Raw genomic sequence first — 20743 nt, 5'->3', positions numbered from 1 at the left:
GTGGCATGAGGTCTCCAATCTGACTGAGCAAGTATTTATTAGGGTTCTCCTAGATTCATAGCTCTGTGCTAAGCACTGGAGACACACAGACAAATGGAGAAATAGTGCCTGTCCACTAGGAGTTTTATAGTATTTTGAGGAAATCAACCCATTTATTTCCGCTCTCCTACCTAAACCCAAAGGCTGCTACTGAGATCCATGCATTCATGAACTTAAGAGATTTAATAGAGATTTAATTTTTATGCTGTTTTCACCAATGAAAAACATTTTGTATTATGTAAATAGAATTGTGTACCTCAGGACTACTTTCCCCAGAATTCCTTTACTTTTCCCAGAATTCCTTGAATTATGTTCCCTACTTTGAGTCCTTTTGTAAATAAGTTTGCTGAGACCCAAACTTTTGGGGCTCTCTCTTCCTGCTTTTCTTGGTCCGGGTAACTCTCTTTGCTCTTTTATTCAAGTTATTATTAGTAAATTCTTATAAAAATATAATACTTGAAGTATTTGGATATTAACTTTTAATCTTACAGTATCATGTATATACATTAGTTTTCCATCATTTTTCTTCTTCTTTTTTTTAAAATCTTGCTTCCTACTTCCTCATATAATTGAAAACAATGACTATTATCAGTAGAATGTTTGTAGTTTATTCTGTGAATTTGTAGCTTATTGGGAATGTTGGTGAATGCCTGTAATCCCAATTCCTGGTAGAAGCTGAAGCTAATGAGTAGCTCGAGTTCAGTACTAAAACTGGTAAGGTGTCATCACTAAATGACAAGTGCCATGATCCCGTAGGAACAAAGGGCCACCAGGCTGTCTAAGGAGGAACAAATTGTCCTGGGTGAGAAAAACAGATCAAGTGAAAGCTTCCACACCAATCCTATCAGTGCCTGGTCTGTGAGTGGTCATGGCACTTCTGGCTTGAGTGAGATGAGGAAGAGAAGGCCAGAGGAGGAGGAGAAGGAGGAGGAGGAAGAATACAGAGAACGAGGAGGAGGTTTAAAATGTTCCATTTTCTACCTATTGACATACTTTAGGAAACTTGATATATGTCTCTCTTATCTAAAATTTCTGCTTTAAAAATCAAATTCTTTGAAGGGGTGTGAGTAGGTCTTTTAGATTCATTTTAGTCATATAAAGATAATCTCTTAATATATTTTACTACTCTAGTCATTCTGTTTTATGTTGCTGAGGGGGAAAAATACACTGTGGGATTAATCATAGTATTTAAACAAAGAAACATAGCATCAGGAAGATGGGCTGGGCTTAAGGTAAGAAAGACATGAGTTTGAATCCTGCCTCATTTACTTAATAGTTATGTGTCCTAGAGAAAGTCACATAAATGAAGCCATTTCACTCAATAAGCTTCAAAGTCTTTTCTAACCGCCATGATGCTAAGTGTATTGACTGGTGAGCAGAAGGAATAAGCCCACTACTGTTAGCTATAGGTCTCTCAGTTTATAAATCATGACTCTAGAAAAAGTGATGTGTGTGGCAAAACAGTGAGCTAAATGGCATTGTTGAGTAATCTGGGTCTAAGGTCAGTTGCAATGAAAATGCCAGAACCCAACTACTGAGGCCATTAATTACACTTAAGTGATTGTATTAAAGCATTCTGACTTTTCCCTCTATCCAGCTAATCTGTTGTTTATGTTATCAAGACCTACGCAGGCATCAGATGTGTGCAGGCAAACTGATGGCAGAGCAGCTGCCAAAAAGTATTCAGAGGAAATGTGTTAATAAAGTTCCTTGGTCTTATCTTACTGTTTACTTTCTACTTCATATATTAAGGCTATAAACTTCATTTTCAAAGGAGCATCATCTTCTTTGACTCCTACAAAATATGAATGAAGTTATAATATTTTGCTTTATAATATCACTGTTCTCACACAATAAACAAATGTCCTAAATATTTGGTCAATGTAATCTAAAAGAGATTACTCTATAAGTGATATCCTCTATCTATTACTTCAAGAACACCATGCTAAGTATCACTCCCTAAAGGTGAAACTTAAAGCTAGAGTCTGAGTCAGGAAGACTCGGGTTCAACATCCTCCTCTGACACATATTAGTGACCCTGAGCAAGTAAATTAATCTCTGAAAGGCCCAAAGAATTTTCTAAAACTATAAATTACAAAATATTTGCTGCTCTGTATTAGAAGAGGGAATGTTCTCACTTGGTAGTTCCCTACATCAAGGTCTTCAAATTTATGGCCCAGAATACTCCTGTGTGGGCCCAAATCAAATTAAAATATAACTGGGAAACATTTAATACAATAAACTAAAATACAATAAAACATAGATAACATTAATATGTGGTTTTCTTCATCAATAGACAGCCCTCAGAGATCCTTATGCATGGTTTAGTAGGGCCCATTTCTATTTGAGTTTTATACCACTCCCTTACACCAGTAAAATCACAAGTCTGGAAAAAATAAATAAATAAAGGTTAAAAAGTTGGTACATTAGTTATCTGCAAGGCACCTTCCAAAAATAATTTGGCAAAATACAACAGAGAAAATTGGGAATGAGTGAGTCAAGAAATACCATTAGATGCAACCTTGTGTAAATCCCCTGCTCCCACTGTAAAAACCCAGGATGTGATAATAATCAGTTTTCTAAAGGGAAAAGCCTTTTTTGGTCTAGTCATATGGGAAAAATCTCTGGATCATTGAGGAAACTTCTTGGGAAAGCTATAACTTATTGACTCTGAGCCATCATCTAACAGGAACAGGCAGTAAACACCCAGCTAATAGCTTCCATTTTCTATAATATTCCTATTTCACTACAGTCGACTACACATCAATATAACTTGGCCAAAGCACTCCATCTTATTAATGAACCTCCAAGCCTTCTCCTTGCCTGCTGATTATTCTTCCCTCCTCTTTTATCAATGCACTACAGGTTGGTTCTAGGAAAATGAAGGTAGTTATGAAAAGCCCAGTGTAGAGGAATGACCATTAGTGTTAGGAAATGCTCCAAGTCCATTTTTCCCCCAATGCAAAAGTCCCATTTCTTCCAGGGAACACATAAAGATTCCAGGGAAAAAGAACCAAGGAGTCTCTTTTGGGAAATAGCTTTCACATAAGACTCTGCCAGTTGGCTTCAGCTCGGTACAACATGGAAATGACCCAGAAGTTCAAGAAGGAGAATAAACAGGCTGCTTTTAATGCCCTTCTAGTGTGTTCCTCAAAATATAATGAAATAAGAGCAGATGCTTGTAGGTCATTATCACAGTTATGCTAATCTTTTCCCAAAAAAAAATCATTTTAAGATCTCAATTGGAAGGAAAAGGAGAAAAACAAAGGCAAGAGGAGAGTTGTATCTGTTATATCCCAGAGAGCAACAGGAAAAAAAAAAGCCTTTACTCACATGTACTGCAGATTGGGGTTTTTCAGAAAGGCCTGATGAGCCACCATTCTTAGTCCTGATTCCACCACCGTTCTATGCAAACAAATTACACAAGTATTAGTATCCAGCAAGCATAAATTAAGCCAAAATTAAAAACAACAAAGTTTGAGACAAAGTGTGGCTATGTGAGCACTCACAGATTTTTCAGCCCCACATAGCCTTCCAGGTCATCTTCAGTGATGGATTCTAACTTCGGCTGTCTGGCAATATAACTGTGAAAAAATAAAGAGATAAATTTCCAGATTAGTCCCCTTGTCATTTCAAATGGTTCTTCCAAATTTCTTTAGCTATGAGACAAAAGAAAGCAAGTTTTCCTTTCAAAGAGTCCAGACCAGGCAGGCTTTCCTAACATCACCACTATAATACCAAATAGTAAATTCCCTGAAGGGCAGAAGCTCTATCTTCTTTATCTTCATCCCCCACTAGTGCCACCTCAGTGCATCACACTTGCCCAAAGTAGGCATTTTATATTTAGTGAATGTTTTCAAATAATTTTGTTGTTTTTGGTCATTTCAGTTCTGTCCAACTCTTTGTGACCCCATTTGGAGTTTTTTTAGCAAAGAAACTGGTATGGTTTACCATGTCCTTCTCCAGCTCATTTTACAGAAGAGGAAACTGAGGACAATGGGGTTAAGTGACTTGTCATGGGTCACATAGCTATTAAGTGTCTAAGGCTAGATTTGAACTCCAAAATTCCTTACTCCAGGCCTGGCACTATATCCACTGTGCTGCCTAGCTACCCTCTCCCTTTCAAATAATTAGAAAGAAAATTACATTTACAATTGAATAATTAGAATCTGAGAAATCACATAGAAAATTCCAAGGGAGCACAATTACCAGGAAAGTTGTTCTTCCAAATCTCTGAGCTCATAGCTTATAGTACTTGTACCAAGAAGTATAAGAAACCTAATACATAGGTGCATAAATATGTATGTAAAATATATATTCTATCTACATGTACCTATACATGTGTATTGGGTTTATATAATATATATTTATGTGTATGTATACATATATTGCATATATACGGACACATATACATTATATCACTAATCCTGTCTCCAAGGCACCAGTGTGACCCATTCACTCTCATCACAGCAGCTAAAAGAACACTTATTTTTCTGATATTATTCATTTTTGTAAGAGAATAATCTTATAAAACCAAAAACCCAAATCATATATCCAAATAAACAAGTGATAAATCTCATGTTTTCATCTGCATTTCTACTCTAACAGTAAAGGAACATTTAAACATGAGATAATATTTGTAAACAAGCATTTAGCACAGTGCCTAGCAGGCACACAGTAGACACTATATAAATGCTTATTCTCTAAAGAAATATCAACCTCATATCAACAGGATGAAATGGATGCATCTTTTCATCTATATTCTCTTTTACTGGATAGAATATAAGTTCCTCATTGTCATTCTTATCTATGTATTACCTGGAGCTAGCATAGTGCTGGGTACAAACGTTTTTATTAGTTGATTTATTAAATTGAACTAAAAAGCAACTCTAGATTTTGAATACATAAAATACTTTTGAAGTATGAAAGAAAAATTAATAAATTCTTACACAATTCTTATAAATTCTTATTTTTATCTCTTATGATAATAAATTCTTATTATCATATTAAAATATGTTAAAGGGCCATTAAGACACCCAAATATGTATTTGGCTCTAAAAAGTTTTAGAGCCAGTGACAAACTTCTTTGAGATGAGAAAAAAATTTAATTACATAGAAAAAACACCTATCATGTGTGAGACATTGTGCTAAATGCTAGGGATACACAGAAAGGCAAAAGACAGTCCCTGATCTCAAGAAGCTCGTAGTCTAATAGGGGAGACAACATGCCACCATCTATGTACAAACAAGCTATGTACAATATCAGTTGGAGATAAACATCAGAAAGAATTATTGATATGTTTTTAAAGAAATAATTATCATGTAAATAATCAGTGTCAGAAGTTAGGTTATTGTGACATTTTAAGCTGTAATTCAGGAGTCCAGTCTGGAGATACAGTGGACTGCATGTCAAAAAAACTCACTAAAATATTTAAGTAGAAGTATGCCTCAGGTTAGACCTCCTGACCAAGAACATATCCTGTAGCAACTGTGTTAGATGTTACATATGACAGGTACAATCTAAATATTATCCTATCTATTTCTCTTATCAATCAAATAAAATGTTGTCTTGCTAATGAGGGAGGTGGGCGTTCCCATTTTCTATAGAATGGAACATTTCTCAAGTAAGTGTTAAGGCCTCTCAGAAGAGCATGGCTAGGTAGGGCAGGGCTATGTAATATTTGATGTTATAAATTTTATTATCAAAACTAATCCCTTTAGTTAACCAAAGTCTTTGATCTCCATTTAAAAATCCCAAGTGGGAACCATAAGATGATAGATTACATTAATGAGATGGTAGAAGAAGAAAATGGGATATCATATGCATAGTAGATCACCTGTTGAATTGTTTCAATGTACAACAGAAATTCTTGGTATTTAATAAAAAGTACATACACACAGTGAAAACAATATGTGTTTCTAAAAACAATCTTCCTAAAGTATAAGTTTAATCATATTCTTGCTCAGGATCCTTCAATGACTCCCTATTACCTCTAAGATAAACTACAGAGCCCTCAGTTTGACATTTAATATCCTTCATAATCTGGATCCTCCCTACCCATCTAGGCTAAATGCACATTACTCTCTTTCACACAGTCTCAGATCCAACCAAACTAGCTGTTTGTTTCATTTTCCATCTCTACACTTTCCTGCATTGTTTTTCACCGCCTTCTCTTAGAATCCTCCCCTTTCCCCAAGGCTCAGTTTATTTGCCACCTCTTCTATGTAGTCTTTCCTGATCCTGCTAGCTATTATTATCCCTGACTACTCAATATATAGCTATCAGTTTCACTGATAAAAAGTGATCTTTGAAAATAGGGATTATTTTTCATTGTATCCTCCAAATTTAATAATGGCTGACATAATAAATGTCCATTGGATAAGATTCAATTTTAAAAAAACAACTGTGTCCCTCTAAATTCCTGAATTAAAATTCTAAGAGTATTAAATGTTGGGAAGTACAGACATAAGAATGTAAAACTTTTGAAAGAAGGCATTGTTTCATTCTTTATTTGCATCCCCAGGGGCTAGGTGGTCCAATGGATAAAGTGCGAACCTGGAGTCAGGAAGACTCATTTTCCTGAGTTCAGATATGGCCTCAGACCTTACTAGGTGTATGACCCTAAACAAGTCAATGATCCCTGCCTTCCCTAGTTTTATCAACTCTAAAATGAGCTGGAGAAGGAAATGGAAAAACCACTGCAGTATTTCTGCCAAGAAAATCTCAGATAGGGACATGAAGAATCAAACATGACTGAAAAGAATTCAACAACAACAAAATTTGAATCTCCAGTGCCTAGCTCAGTACCTAGCACAGAGTAGATATTTAATGAACACTTATCGGTTGTAAGCTCTTTAACTAATATGTTTGCAGAGACAAACTTTTAAAGCCTATTCTTCTATCTCCTCCTTCCCTACATGACAGTCCCTTCCATTTTCTGAGGTGAGGTACACTGGAACATCCTGCTTTATTTTAATATAGCAGGGAAGGCAATGAAAGGAAATCCACCAAGGAATGAAGGGAGTTATCAATGCTCTTATTACTCAATTAATGCCCCAGAACCTCTGCCATTGTTGGGGTTCCATTTATGTAGGAAAACTAATTTGATGAACTTGTACTTTCAGAAAGATACATGCCCAATTGGTGTCATTTGGGATTGCTCCCACCCTTAAAAGATGTCAGGAGGAGATTATACATAATAATGCCACCAAGAATGGTCCCCTTGCTTCTCTTACACAAATAAACTAAGTGGGATCACCAGGCTCTACACAATCACAAATATGGCTCTATCTCCATTATTTCACTGAGTTACCTTTCCTACTATGCTAAAACCCTGGACTCCAGAACAATCAGCCAAATCCCTGATCCAATTTCCCTCTATGGTTCATAAAAGCTTTTTATATAGGACTGAAAATTTCCCACAACACTAAGCTAGATTTAACTTCTCAGTGTGGGAAACAATTTGGGGAGATATAATAGTATCTTCTATTTAGATTGAACAAAACGACCATAGGATCCTGCAGTCATTGGCCATTTGTGGAATAATTATGGTATCTGTGACTCCTTCTTAGCTGATTCTATGGTTTTGTGACAAAACTGAGTAACGCTAGGCAGTAACAGTTCCCAAGGGAGTATGGTAAGAGCATTTTGGCACTTCTTTGGAAAAAATAAACAGAGAAAAGTGATACAGGAAGAAATAAATAACCACAAAGATATCCACATAAACACTGTGGTCTATAATGCAAAGAAAAAAATATCATCAAGAAAGATAGACAGTTAAGGATTCCAGACCTCTAAGCATGGTAAAGAAGTGGGATGCTGAGACATGTTTGGGGCTAGAAACAGGACCACCAGTTTTGCAAAATAAATTTGAATGGTATTACCAAATTTTTATATAATATACAAGAACCATCGAATTTTTCTTTGCTTGAATATGGCCAGTATGGCCTACCAACCTTAATTATAGCTGACATCTGCATAATACTTTTATGATTACAAAATGTAACCATACTTTGTGTATGTGTGTGTACACATATATATGTCATTTCATTTGAGCTTGATCATAATTTTTTGTGTTAAGTGGTACAGGTGTTTTTCTACCCATTTTAAAGATATAGAAACAGACTCAGACAAGTGAAGGAATTTGTCTAGGATTACACAGCTAATAAGAGGCAGAATCAGGATCCAAACTAGTTTCTCTGACTCTAAGTCCAATATTCTTTGCACTCTACAACACTGCTTCTAAAGTGATTAAAGTGGGGCAGAGATAAGACAGCAGAGTATAGGATGGAACCGAGACCCAGTTGAACTCTCCAAACATTACTTTTCAAACAATTTTAAAATAAGACCTCAAACCAAATTTTGGCAAAGCAAAGTCAGCAAAAAGACCAAGAGAGATATTTATTTAATCCAAAACAATTTAGGAGGCCTTCAGAAGAGGTCTGTAATACTGGAGAAGGTAAAGGTCTGGAGCATGGCAGAAGCATCAGCTATGGGTCTTAGAGGTGGCTATGATAATTACAGCAACAGCTTTTGGAGTTCTCAACCCAGAGGTGGTAAGGGGATCAGACAACTAGTCAAAAAGAGATTAAGGAGGAATTTTGCTGGCACTTGGTACAGCTGACTCTAATTAGCAACTATATTGCCCATAAGTAGCTCCAGGGTAAAGAGAAACATTTCTGATAAGTCATAAGGAACCAGGGACAAAGTCATAGTTTTTAGGGTCAAAAAAGTGCTAGTTTCTTTCAGTTATGGGAGATCAGGAGATCTGGTAACAATTCCAAGACAAAGAGGAACATTAGTACTTAATGGTTGCAGAGGAACAGGGCTCTTTACTGAGTAAAGGCCAGAGCACAGCCTAGGAGAGTAGTGACCATACTTCCCTCAGAATAACATGACCTTGGAAGCACAAAAACTCGCAGCCCCCTGTCCAGAACTAGTTCTAAAAATTTGATTTAAAAAGCCTGAAGCTTGACACAGTGCCTCCCGAAACCCCCAGGTGAGCTGAGCTCAACATTAACATGAAGTTCAAAGCCAAAAAATAGAATAAAAATGAGTGAATAACAAAAAAAAGAACTTGACCATAAAAAGCTACTACAGTGGTAAGGAAAACCACAACATAAAGATAGAAGACACCATAAAAATAGGTACTATCAGAGTCTCAGAGAAAAATGCTAATTGGACGTAAGTCCAAAAAGAATTCTTGGAAGAGTTAAAGAAAGAGATAAGAATGATAGAGGAAAAATTGGTAAAAGAAATGAGAGTGATGTTAAGAAAATTAAGAAAATACAGTTAACAAAGAAGGTAAAAGAGTCAAAAAATATTGAGTAAAAATAATTTTAAAAACAGAATTGGCCTATTGGTAAAAGAGGAACAAAAACTCACTGAAGAAAAGAACTTATCTACAAGCAGAATAGACAAAATGGAAAGAGGTCCAAAAGCTCACAAAAGAAAATAATTCTTTAAACATTAGAATTAGGCAAGGAGAAGCTAATGATTATATGAGTCTTCAAGGAGTAATTAAATAAAGTCAAAAGAATGGAAAAAATGTGAAATAAAAGCAATTGATCTGGAAAATAGATACAGAAGAGGAAATTTAAGAATTATTGGACTACTTGAAAGCCATAATTTTTTGAACGTTTATTAATATTCATTTTTAACATGGTTACATGATTCATGCTCCTACTTTCCCCTTCACCCCCCGCTCTCCCCCCCACCCATGGCTGACGCACATTTCCACTGGTTTTAACATGTGTCATTGATCAAGACCTATTTCCAAATTGTTGATAGTTGCATTGGTGTGGTAGTTCGAGTCTACATCCCCAATCATGTCCACCTCATCCCATGCATTCAAGCAGTTGTTTTTCTTCTATGGTTCCTCTCCTGCAGTTCTTCCTCTGAATGTGGGTAGTGTTCTTTACCATAAATCCCACAGAATTGTCCTGGGTCATTGCATTGATGCTGGTACAGAAGTCTATTACATTCAATTTTACCATAGTATATCAGTCTCTGTGTACAATGTTCTTCTGGCTCTGCTCCTTTTGCTCTGCATCAGTTCCTGGAGGTCATTCTAGTTCACCTGGAACTCCTCTAGTTTATTATTCCTTTGAGCACAATAGTATTCCATCACCAGCATATACCACAGTTTGTTCAGCCGTTCCCAAATTGAAGGACATACTCTCCTTTTCCAGTTTTTTGCCACCAAAAAAACCCAGCTATAAATATTTACTTACAAGTCTGTTTATTTATGATCTCTTTGGGGTACAAACCCAACAATGGTATGGCTGGATCAAAAGGTAGGTATTCTTTTATAGCCCTTTGAGCATAGTTCCAAATTGCCAGCCAGAATGGTTGGATCAGTTCACAACTCCACCAGCAATGCATCAATGTCCCAATTTTGCCATATCCCCTCCAGCATTCATTACTCTCCCCTTCTTTCATTTTAGCCAATCTGCTAGGTATGAGGTAATACCTCAGAGTTGTTTTGATTTGCATTTCTCTAATTATTACAGATTTAGAACACTTTCTCATGTGCTTATTGATAGTTTTGATTTCTTTACCTGAAAATTGCCTATTCATGTCTCTTGCCCATTTATCAATTAGGGAATGGCTTGATTTTTTATACAATTGATTTAACTCCTTGTATATTTGAGTGATTAGACCCCTGTCAGAGTTTTTTGTTATAAAGACTTTTTCCCAATTTGTTGTTTCCCTTATGATTTTGACTACATTGTTTTTGTTTGTACAAAAGCTTTTTAGCTTAATATAATCAAAACCATTAAATTTACATTTTGTAATTTTCTCTAACTCTTGCTTGGTTTTAAAATCTTTCCTTTCCCAGAGATCTGACAAGTATACTATTCTCTGTTCACTTAACTTATTTATAGTTTCCCTCTTTATATTCAAGTCATTCACCCATTCTGAATTTATCTTGGTGTAGGGTGTGAGATGTTGATCTAAACCTAATCTCTCCCATATTGTTTTCCAAATTTCCCAGCAGTTTTTGTCAAATAGTGGATTCATGTCCCAAAAGTTGGGCTCTTTGAGTTTATCATACACTGTCTTGCTGATGACATTAACCCCAAGTCTATTCCACTGATCCTCCCTTCTATCTCTTAGCCAGTACCATATTGTTTTGATGACTGCTGCTTTATAGTATAGTTTAATATCTGGTACTGCTAGGCCCCCTTTGTTCACATTTTTCTTCATTATTTCTCTTGATGTTCTTGATCTTTTGTTATTCCAAATGAAATTTGTTATAGTTTTTCCTAATTCAGTAAAGAAGTTTTTTGGTAATTTGATAGGTATGGCGCTAAATAGGCAAATTAATTTGGGTAGAATGGTCATTTTTATTATGTTAGCTTGTCCTACCCATGAGCAATCAATGGCTTTCCAATTGTTGAGATCCAGTTTTATTTGTTTGGAAAGTGTTTTGTAGTTGTTTTCTTATAATTGCTGTGTTTGTTTTGGTAGATAGATCCCCAAGTATTTTATATTGTCTAGGGTGATTTTAAATGGTGTTTCTCTTTCTACCTCTTGCTGCTGTGATGTGTTGTAAATATATAGAAATGCTGATGATTTATGTGCATTTATTTTGTAACCTGCAACTTGGCTAAAGTTGTTGATTATTTCTACCAGCTTCTTAGTTGATTCTCTAGGATTTTTTAAGTATTCCATCATATCATCTGCAAAGAGTGATAGCTTAGTCTCCTCATTGCCTATTTTGATACCTTCAATTTCTTTTTCTTCTCTAATTGCAACTGCTAGTGTTTCTAGTACTATGTTGAACAGTAGAGGTGATAATGGGCATCCTTGTTTCACTCCTGCTCTTATTGGGAAGGCTTCTAATTTATCCCCATTGCATATTATGTTTGTTGATGGTTTTAGGTATATACTGTTTATTATTTTTAGGAAAGGTCCTTCTATTCCTATACTTTTCAGTGTTTTCAATAGGAATGGATGCTGTATTTTGTCAAAGGCTTTTTCAGCATCTATTGAGATAATCATGTTATTTTTGTTTGTTAGACTGTTGAGATGGTCAATTATGTGGATGGTTTTCCTAATGTTGAACCATCCTTGCATTCCTGGTATAAATCCCACCTGATCATGGTGGATGATCTTCTTAATTACTTGCTGGAGTCTCTTTGCTAGTATTCTATTTAAGATTTTTGCATCTATATTCATTAGGAAGATTGGTCTATAGTTTTCTTTCTCTGTTTTAGATCTACCTGGCTTTGGAATCAGTGCCATATTTGTGTCATAAAAGGAATTTGGTAGGACTCCTTCTTTGCTTATCATATCAAATAATTTGTATTGTATTGTGATTAGTTGCTCTTTGAATGTCCAATAGAATTCACTTGTGAATCCATCATGTCCCGGTAATTTTTTCTTAGGGAGTTCTTTGATGGCTTGTTCAATTTCTTTTTCTGATAAGGGACTATTTAGGTATTCTATTTCTTCTGCTGTTAATCTAGGCAACTTATATTTTTGTAAATATTCATCCGTATCTCCTAAATTGTTATATTTGTTGCCATATAATTGGGCGAAATAGTTTTTAATGATTGCCTTAATTTCCCCTTCATTAGAGGTGAGGTCTCCCTTTTCATCTTTGATACTGTCAATTTGGTTTTCTTCTTTCCTTTTTTTTATTAGATTGACCAGTACTTTTTCTATTTTATCTGTTTTTTCAAAATATCAGCTTCTAGTCTTATTTATTAATTCAATAGTTCTTTTACTTTTGATTTTATTAATTTCTCCCTTAATTTTTAGTATTTCTAATTTAGTTTTCATCTGGGGATTTTTAATTTGCTCACTTTCTAATTTTTTGAGTTGCATGCCCAATTCATTAATCTCTGCCCTCCTTAATTTGTTAATATATGCACTCAAGGATATAAATTTCCCCCTGAGTACTGCCTTGGCTGCATCCCACAGAGTTTGGTAGGATGTCTCATCATTGTCATTTTCTTCGATGAAATTATTGATTGTTTCTATGATTTCTTCTTTGACTAATTGGTTTTGGAGAATTATACTGTTTAATTTCCAGTTGGTTTTTGATTTGCCTGTCCAGGTGCCCTTACTAATTATTATTTTTATTGCATTATTGTATGAGAAGGTTACATTTATTATATCTGCTCTTTTGCATTTGTTTGCGATGTTTCTATGCCCTATTACATGGTCAGTCTTTGTGAATGTACCATGTGAAGCTGAAAAGAAGGTGTATTCCTTTTTGTCCCTATTTATTTTTCTCCACATATCAATTAAATCTAATTTTTCTAGGACTTCATTCATTTCTCTTACCTCTTTCTTATTTATTTTTTTGGTTTGATTTATCTAGATCTGAAAGAGGAATATTTAGATCTCCCACTATTATGGTTTTACTATCTATTTCCTTCTTGAGCTCTGCCAGTTTCTCCTCTATGAATTTGGATGCTATACCACTTGGTGCATACATATTGAGCAGTGTTATTTCCTCATTGTTTATACTGCCTTTAATCAGGATGTAATGACCTTCCCTGTCTTTTTTATTCATATCTATTTTTACTTTGGCTTTGTCAGAAATCATAATAGCCACTCCTGCCTTCTTTTTCTCATTTGATGCCCAAAAGATTTTCCTCAAGCCCTTAACCTTAAACTTGTGTATGTCCACCCGCCTCATATGTGTTTCTTGTAGACAACATATGGTGGGATTTTGGTTTCTAATCCACTCTGCTATTTGCTTCCGTTTTATGAGTGCGTTCATCCCATTCACATTCAGAGTTATAATTATCAGTTGTGCATTCACTGAGATTTTTGTATCCTCCCCTACTCCCACCCCTTCTTCTTACACTATTTTCTTTTAAACCAGTGGTTTGCTTTGAGCCGGTATCCCTTATCCCCTCCTTTGATTAACTTCCCTTTCTACCCCCTCCCTTGTTATTCCCCTATTTTTATTTTTCAAGGTGTAATGAAATTTATTGATATTTTTAAATATTGTTTTATTATCCATAGTATATTTTAGCAAAATGAAGATTCCCTGATTATCTTTTTTAATTAAGTCTATTTTTTCTTTTGCTTTATCTGACACTATGATTACCTTTTTTACTTTATCTGAAGCATAATAGATTCTATTTTAGTTCTGTATGTGTCTTTCTGTTTTCAAGAATACCTCTTGTATACATCATATTATTGGAATCTAGTTTCTATTCCATTCTGCTATCTGCTTTGTTTTATGGATTAGTGATATATGTTACATATATAATTATGACTAATTGTGCATTTCCCTCTATTTTATTTTTTCTCTTTTCTTTCTCTCTTTTTCATCCTGTCCTACCTCAAAAGTTTATTTTGCTTCTCATCACTGCCTCCCTTAATCCACTCTCCCTTTCATTATCCCTCCTCCTAGCTCCATATCTTTTATTCCCTTTCCCTCCTCTTTCCCTACTGGGGTAAGATAGATTCCGATCCTCAACCAAGTGTGTATATAATTTTCTTCCCTCTTTAAAATGATTCCAACAAAATTTCTCTTCATTCCTCAAATATATAGACAAATGAATCAAATTTATTTTACAAAAGAGCCATTCTGAAATTGATAGTCAAGGGATATGAGCAAGCAGTTTTCAGAAGAAGAAATCAAATCTACCTATACTAATATTTAAAAAATGCTCTAAGTTACTATTGATTAGAGAAAGGCAAATTTAAAATAACTCTCATGTGCTACCTCACACCTATCAGAAATGACAGATCCTGGAGGGCATGAGGAAAATAAATATCCTAATAAACTACTAATGGAGTAGTGAACTAGTCCAACCATTGTGGATAATTATCTGGAACTATTTCCAAAACACTATAAAACTGTGCATTCCCTTCAATCCAGTAATATACTATTAGATCTGTACTCCAAAGAGGTCAAAGAAAGAGGAAAAGGACAAAAATACAAAAATACTTATAGAAGTTATTTTTGTGGTAACAAAGAATTAGAAACTGAGGAGATACTCATCAATCGGGAAATGGCGAAATAAGTTGTGGCATATGATTGTGGAATACTATTGTGCTAAGAAATGATGAGAGGATCATTACAGAAAAGTATGGCAAGATATATATGAACTGATGCAAAGTGAAGTGAGAAGAACCAGTAGATCATTGTGCACTGTTACAGCAATGTTATAATGATGATTAGCTATGAATGACTTTGCTACTTTGATCAATATGATAATCCAAGAAAATTCCAAAAGTCTCATGATAAAAGAAAATGCTATCCACCTCTTAGAAAGAGACTGATGATCTCTGAGTACAAACAACTATAATTTTCTCTCTGTTTTCTTTTGCTTTGTTTTGTGAGATGGCTAATATGGAAATACGTTTTGCATGATTTGACATGTATTACTGATGAATACTGTTTACTTTCTGGGGGTAGTAGAAAGGAAGAATAAAATTTGGAACTCAAAATTTAAAAGAAAATGTGTTTAAAAAGAAATAAATAATCTTTTTAAGATATAGTGATTAAAGTGATCTGCTACTCTTAACCTATCTTTTGATTTAAGTTGCTCTCCTAACAAAAAGTGGGTTTCCAGAGAAGAATCCTTTCCCCATCCTCACCAAGATTCTGTAAAAACAGATATTTTCATTCAATCAGCAACACTGGATACAGACAACCCTGCTGACTAGATTTCCCTTTATTACATAATCATTATAGCTTTCCCAAATTTATCTTGTGGCTGAGTTAATGAAAGAGATTCTTGGTGAATATGGCAAATGGCTCTTTAGTGGGGAACTGGGGACAAAATTGGACAGGGATCCTTTCTCAAAGATTCTCCATAATGTAGGTAGCACTTAAAAAGCAAACATGTAGAGTTCCCATTAAGAAGGCTACATGAATATTATCAAAGGAGTCCAATTCTGACATATGCATTTTCAGACAAGATATCAAGAAGAGAAACAGACTAAATAATGATTAAGAAATTTAAAGAGAAACTATAATGATTCCATTTATTCAGTTTAGGACTTCATAAATAGACCTAATGCCCAGCAAGAGGGATCCTACAAGAACAGTCAACATGAGCAATCACAAATAATCGAGTAGTTTGCTAGTATGGACTACAGATGCTCCACTGAATTGGTAAATCAATTGATAAACAAACATTTATAAAACACTACTATATATTAAATATTTACTAGTATTAAACCCACTATGTGCCAGGTTGTGTACTAAATTCTGGAGATAAAAAGAAATGTAAAAGTTTGTTTTTGCTCACAAACAATTGAGGAAACACTATGCAAACAACTAAGTATAACAAACTTTTTACAGGAGAAATGGGAAATAATTAACAGAGGGAAGGCACTGAAACTAATTAGGGTTAAGAAAGGCTTCCAACAGAAGATGGGGCTATCAGATTTGTAGAGTTGGAGGAAACTTTAGATGTTACTTAGTCCAATTTCCTTATTTTACAAATGAGGAAACTAAGTCACAGAATGTGACTTGCCCACAGTTTCATGAATAGTAATGGAAAAAACTTTGATATGAACTCATATCATCTAACTCCAAATCCAGTATTCTTTCTAATAAGCCATTCTGTCTCTCCTGAAGTTGATGACACTCTCTACCAAAAAGCAGAAGAACTATAATTCTCAAACAAGATAGCTCCAACAAGGGCCTAAAACCCACAACAGTGGGATCATAGATGCAAGGTGCAATGCCAGCAGCACTTAGCCTGGAAAGACACAAAAATATAAGAAAGGTCAAAGCACTCAACCTCAAACATTACAGAAGATACTGGAAAACTCAGAGCTCTGAACTTGCAAAATATTCAGAGCTAAGAGGTGAAACTTTCCAGAACTCAGAGCAGAGACCAAGAGGAAGTGAAAGTTAGCAGCAAAATCATTACACTTAAGCCTAATGACCCTATGCAAGTGTATAGGATTTGTATTCCTAACACAAAGCCCCAAATCAGGTACTAAATATAGTAATAAACAGAAGACATTAAATATTTTGAAGAAATGTTATGAATTATGTATCCATAGATAACCAAAAGACAAAATTAGAAAATAACTTCACAGGAACTACAAACAAAGCCTCAGAGAAAATTGTGACTTGGTCACAATATGATTTGGAAAAAGTAAAGAAATTAAACATGTAATTAACGAAGGGGGAAATTGCTCTGAAGGAAAGAATAGGAAAGAGAATAATAGCTTGAAACTTAAGGAGTAAAATTTTATTGGAATAACAGACTCCTTTAAAATTAGAAAGGAACAAACAGAAATATTAGAACAAAATCCAGAGATTGGAAAAATAGAAGAAGATATAAAATATAAAGCTTTAAAAACAATTGATCAAAAAACAGACCAGGGAAAGATAATTTAAGAATCATCAGGCACTAAATGCCATAACCAAAAAAATTAAGTAAATGACATTTTAAAACTTCTGATACAAAACAAAAAGCCTGGATAGTATATTTCAATAAATAATAAATGGAAATTTCCTAGATCTATTAGAACTGAAAGGTAAAGTGAGATGGGAAGATTATACTGGTCAACTTTGTTTTTTAAAAAACCCTCAACAAAACACAGGATGGAAATTCCTAGTAAGTATTATTGCTGATATTCAAAATTTCCAGGTCAAAGAAAAAAATACTATGAGTAACCAGTGGGGAAAAAAGAGTCCAACTAGCACAGAAGTATAGTCAGAATCACATAAGATTTGGTAGCTACTACTATTAGAGCAACAGGCAGCTAGGAGGCATGGTATATAGAATTTTGGGCCTAGGACCTGCATTTGAATCTGGACTTAAGATACTAGCTATATGACCCTGGGCAAGTCACATGACCCTCTTTGCCTTAGTTTCCTCATCTGTAAAATGAGCTGGAGAAAGAAATGCAAATCACTACATTATCTTTGCTAAGAAAACCTCAAATGGGGATATGAAGAGTGGGGCACAACTAAACAACAGTATAATGACAAGAAATTGTTAGAAAATAATATTTCAAAAAGAAAAAGGCAAAAGCTTACAACCAAGATCAATACAAAACTAAGCCCAAAACTACAATTTACCCTACTAAAAATTAATTTGCCCTACAAAACTATAAGATAAGTAGGGAACTTTCATGGCATGGAAGACTTTTTAAAATTCCCAATTAAAAGAGAAAAACAGTAGAAACTCTAAAATTCAAATATGAGAATTAAGAAAAAGTACAATGGTGAATATACAGGTTGATGAAGCTCTTGTTTTAAAATGGGAGGTGGAGACAACTGTCCCTCACGAATCCTAATGTCTTCAAGGGCCACAAAGAAATTAAGACAGAGGGCCTTATTCTGTTTGTGGTGGGGCAGGCCTTAAATGAGAAAACAATATAGGGAAAGAGAAATGCATGAGGGAAAAAGAACGGCATAAAAATACTAGTTCTCATAATGAGGGTACTTGAGAAGAATATTATGCATATATTATGCATATGCAAAGAGTGAGGCATGGAAAAATTTTTTGCATTTGGGATAGTGACAAAGAAAGGGCAAGTATAAGAGAATAAGATGGAGGAAAATCCACAATTAAGAATTACTATGGACACGAATAGAATGAACTTTTTATAAAATATAAAGCAGAATGGATTAAAAAGCAGAACCTTACAATTTATTAGTTAAAAGAAACATTTGAATGATAAAAGATTAAATGAGAGTTAAAGATAGGCAATAAAGCAGAATTCATGGTGGGTGCTTCAGTAGAAAGAAGATATGGATTTGAATTGAATTTTAGAAAAAAAAAATTAGAATAGCATACCTGACTGCCAAATGGGAATACAAAGTATTATAAAAATTTCTGATTCATTCACTTTTATATAAAAAGATAGAAAAGCAGAAATAGTAAACATATCCTATTTCGACCCCCAAAACAATTTAATTATTTTAAAGAAATTATAAAAATATAAGCAAAAAATTATTAGTCCTCAAAATTTGGTAGATCAAAGAAGAAATCATAAAAAAGGAAATAACATCTTCAAAGAAAATAAGTTAGACAGTATACCAAAACTTATGGAAAGTCACAGTAGTGCTTAAAAGAACATGCATTCATATGCATGTGCACATGTTTACACATTTTAATCAACAAAAGAAAGAGAAAATCAATGACGCTATAGAATTTTTTTAAAAAAAGAAAAAAATCCAACTAAGTATCAAAATAGAAATTACATAATTTAAAGACGAGATTAACAGAAGCAAAAGTAAAGATATCATTGAATTGGTAAAAGTAGGTAAAACTTCAAATATTTTGAAAAAACTAACAAAATATATAAACCATAAGTTAGTCTGGTTGTTAAGAGGGAAAGGAAAACTATATTTCTGGGATGAAAAAATGAAAAGTGAGAATTTATAACAAATCAACAATTAAAGAAAATTATTAGAAACTATATTACCTAATTATATGTGGCAACAAAATGATAACTTAAATGAAATGAATATATATTTCCAAAAATGTCAAATATTCTGATGAAGAAAACCAAGAATTTAAGTAATGCAACACCAGAAAATGAAATGGAGTAACACATAAATGATCTCCTCAAAGGAAGAAAAATCCAAGGGCCAGATATATTTACAAGCAAATTCTACCTAATTTCAATATTACATAAACTATTCAAAAATAAGAAGTTACATGATGAAACACTTATATTCAAATATGAGGTGAAGAAAAAAAAAGTGAACTAACAACCTCTATGGTACAAATGTGGTCTTGAGTTCCTAGTGGTAGTGATCAAAAAAGAAGAAAAGAGGTGATTAAAGAATTTTTACAAAGAAGAAAACAAGAAAATCTGAGACAGCTTTTAAATGAATGTGTTGAATTGGTTATATACTTTCAGGGGAAAAAATAAGCTATACATGATGATAGATTTACTCTTTCAAGTACAATAACTTTTCTGTCCTTTTGTATATGGAAATATTAATGTTTGTTGATTGTTGTCAACTTCAGAATAAGAATTAATATTTTTTTTACATTTATTAATATTCATTTTTAACATGGTTACATGATTCATGCTCCTCCTTTCCCCTTCAACCCCCCCCCCCGCACCCCCCCTACCCATGCGCATTTCCACTAGTTTTGTCATGTGTCCTTGATCAAGACCAATTTCCAAATTGTTGGTAGTTGCATTGGTGTGGTAGTTTCGAGTCTACACCCTCAATCATGTCCACCCCGACCCATGCGTTCATGCAGTTGTTTTTCCTATATGTTTCCTCTCCTGGAGTCCCTCCTCTGAATGTGGGTAGCATCTTTACCATAAATCCCTCAGAATTGTCCTGGGTCATTGCATTGCTGCTGGTTCAGAGGTCCATTACATTCGATTTTACCACAGAATGTCAGTCTCTGTGTATAGAGTTCTTCTGGCTCTGCTCCTTTCGCTCTGCATCAGTTCCCGGAGGTCTCTCCAGTTCGCCTGGAACTTCTCCAGTTTATTATTCCTTTTAGCACAATAGTATTCCATCACCCGCATATACCACAGTTTGTTCAGCCATTCCCCAATTGAAGGACATACCCTCCTTTTCCAAATTGTTGCCACCACAAAAAGCGCAGCTATGAATATTTTCGTACAAGTCTGTTTATCTATGATCTCTTTGGGGTACAAACCCAGCAATGGTATGGCTGGATCAAAGGGCAGGCATTCTTTTATAGCCCTTTGAGCGTGATTCCAAATTGCCAGCCAGAATGGCTGGATCAGTTCACAGCTCCACCAGCAATGCATTAATGTCCC

At 34.6% G+C, this 20743-nt stretch overlaps 1 protein-coding gene across 3 annotated transcripts in view; it reads right to left on the bottom strand.

The window, feature by feature from the left end:
* Positions 1–20743, bottom strand: part of NTRK2 (neurotrophic receptor tyrosine kinase 2) — a 404681-nt gene that overhangs the window by 340824 nt on the left and 43114 nt on the right. For all 3 annotated transcript variants that reach the window (XM_044658576.1, XM_044658568.1, XM_044658583.1), the window contains exons 2-3: positions 3549–3623; positions 3373–3444 (exon numbers count right to left, since the gene is read on the bottom strand). In XM_044658576.1, coding sequence (XP_044514511.1) covers positions 3373–3444; positions 3549–3623 — 147 coding nt within the window. The remainder of the gene's footprint in view (positions 1–3372; positions 3445–3548; positions 3624–20743) is intronic.

This window comes from Gracilinanus agilis, chromosome 1 (genome assembly GCF_016433145.1).
Source record: "Gracilinanus agilis isolate LMUSP501 chromosome 1, AgileGrace, whole genome shotgun sequence".
Taxonomy (NCBI): domain Eukaryota; kingdom Metazoa; phylum Chordata; class Mammalia; order Didelphimorphia; family Didelphidae; genus Gracilinanus; species Gracilinanus agilis.
Note: the sequence above shows the minus strand (reverse complement) of the source record. Positions and strands in the feature narration are given on the sequence as shown.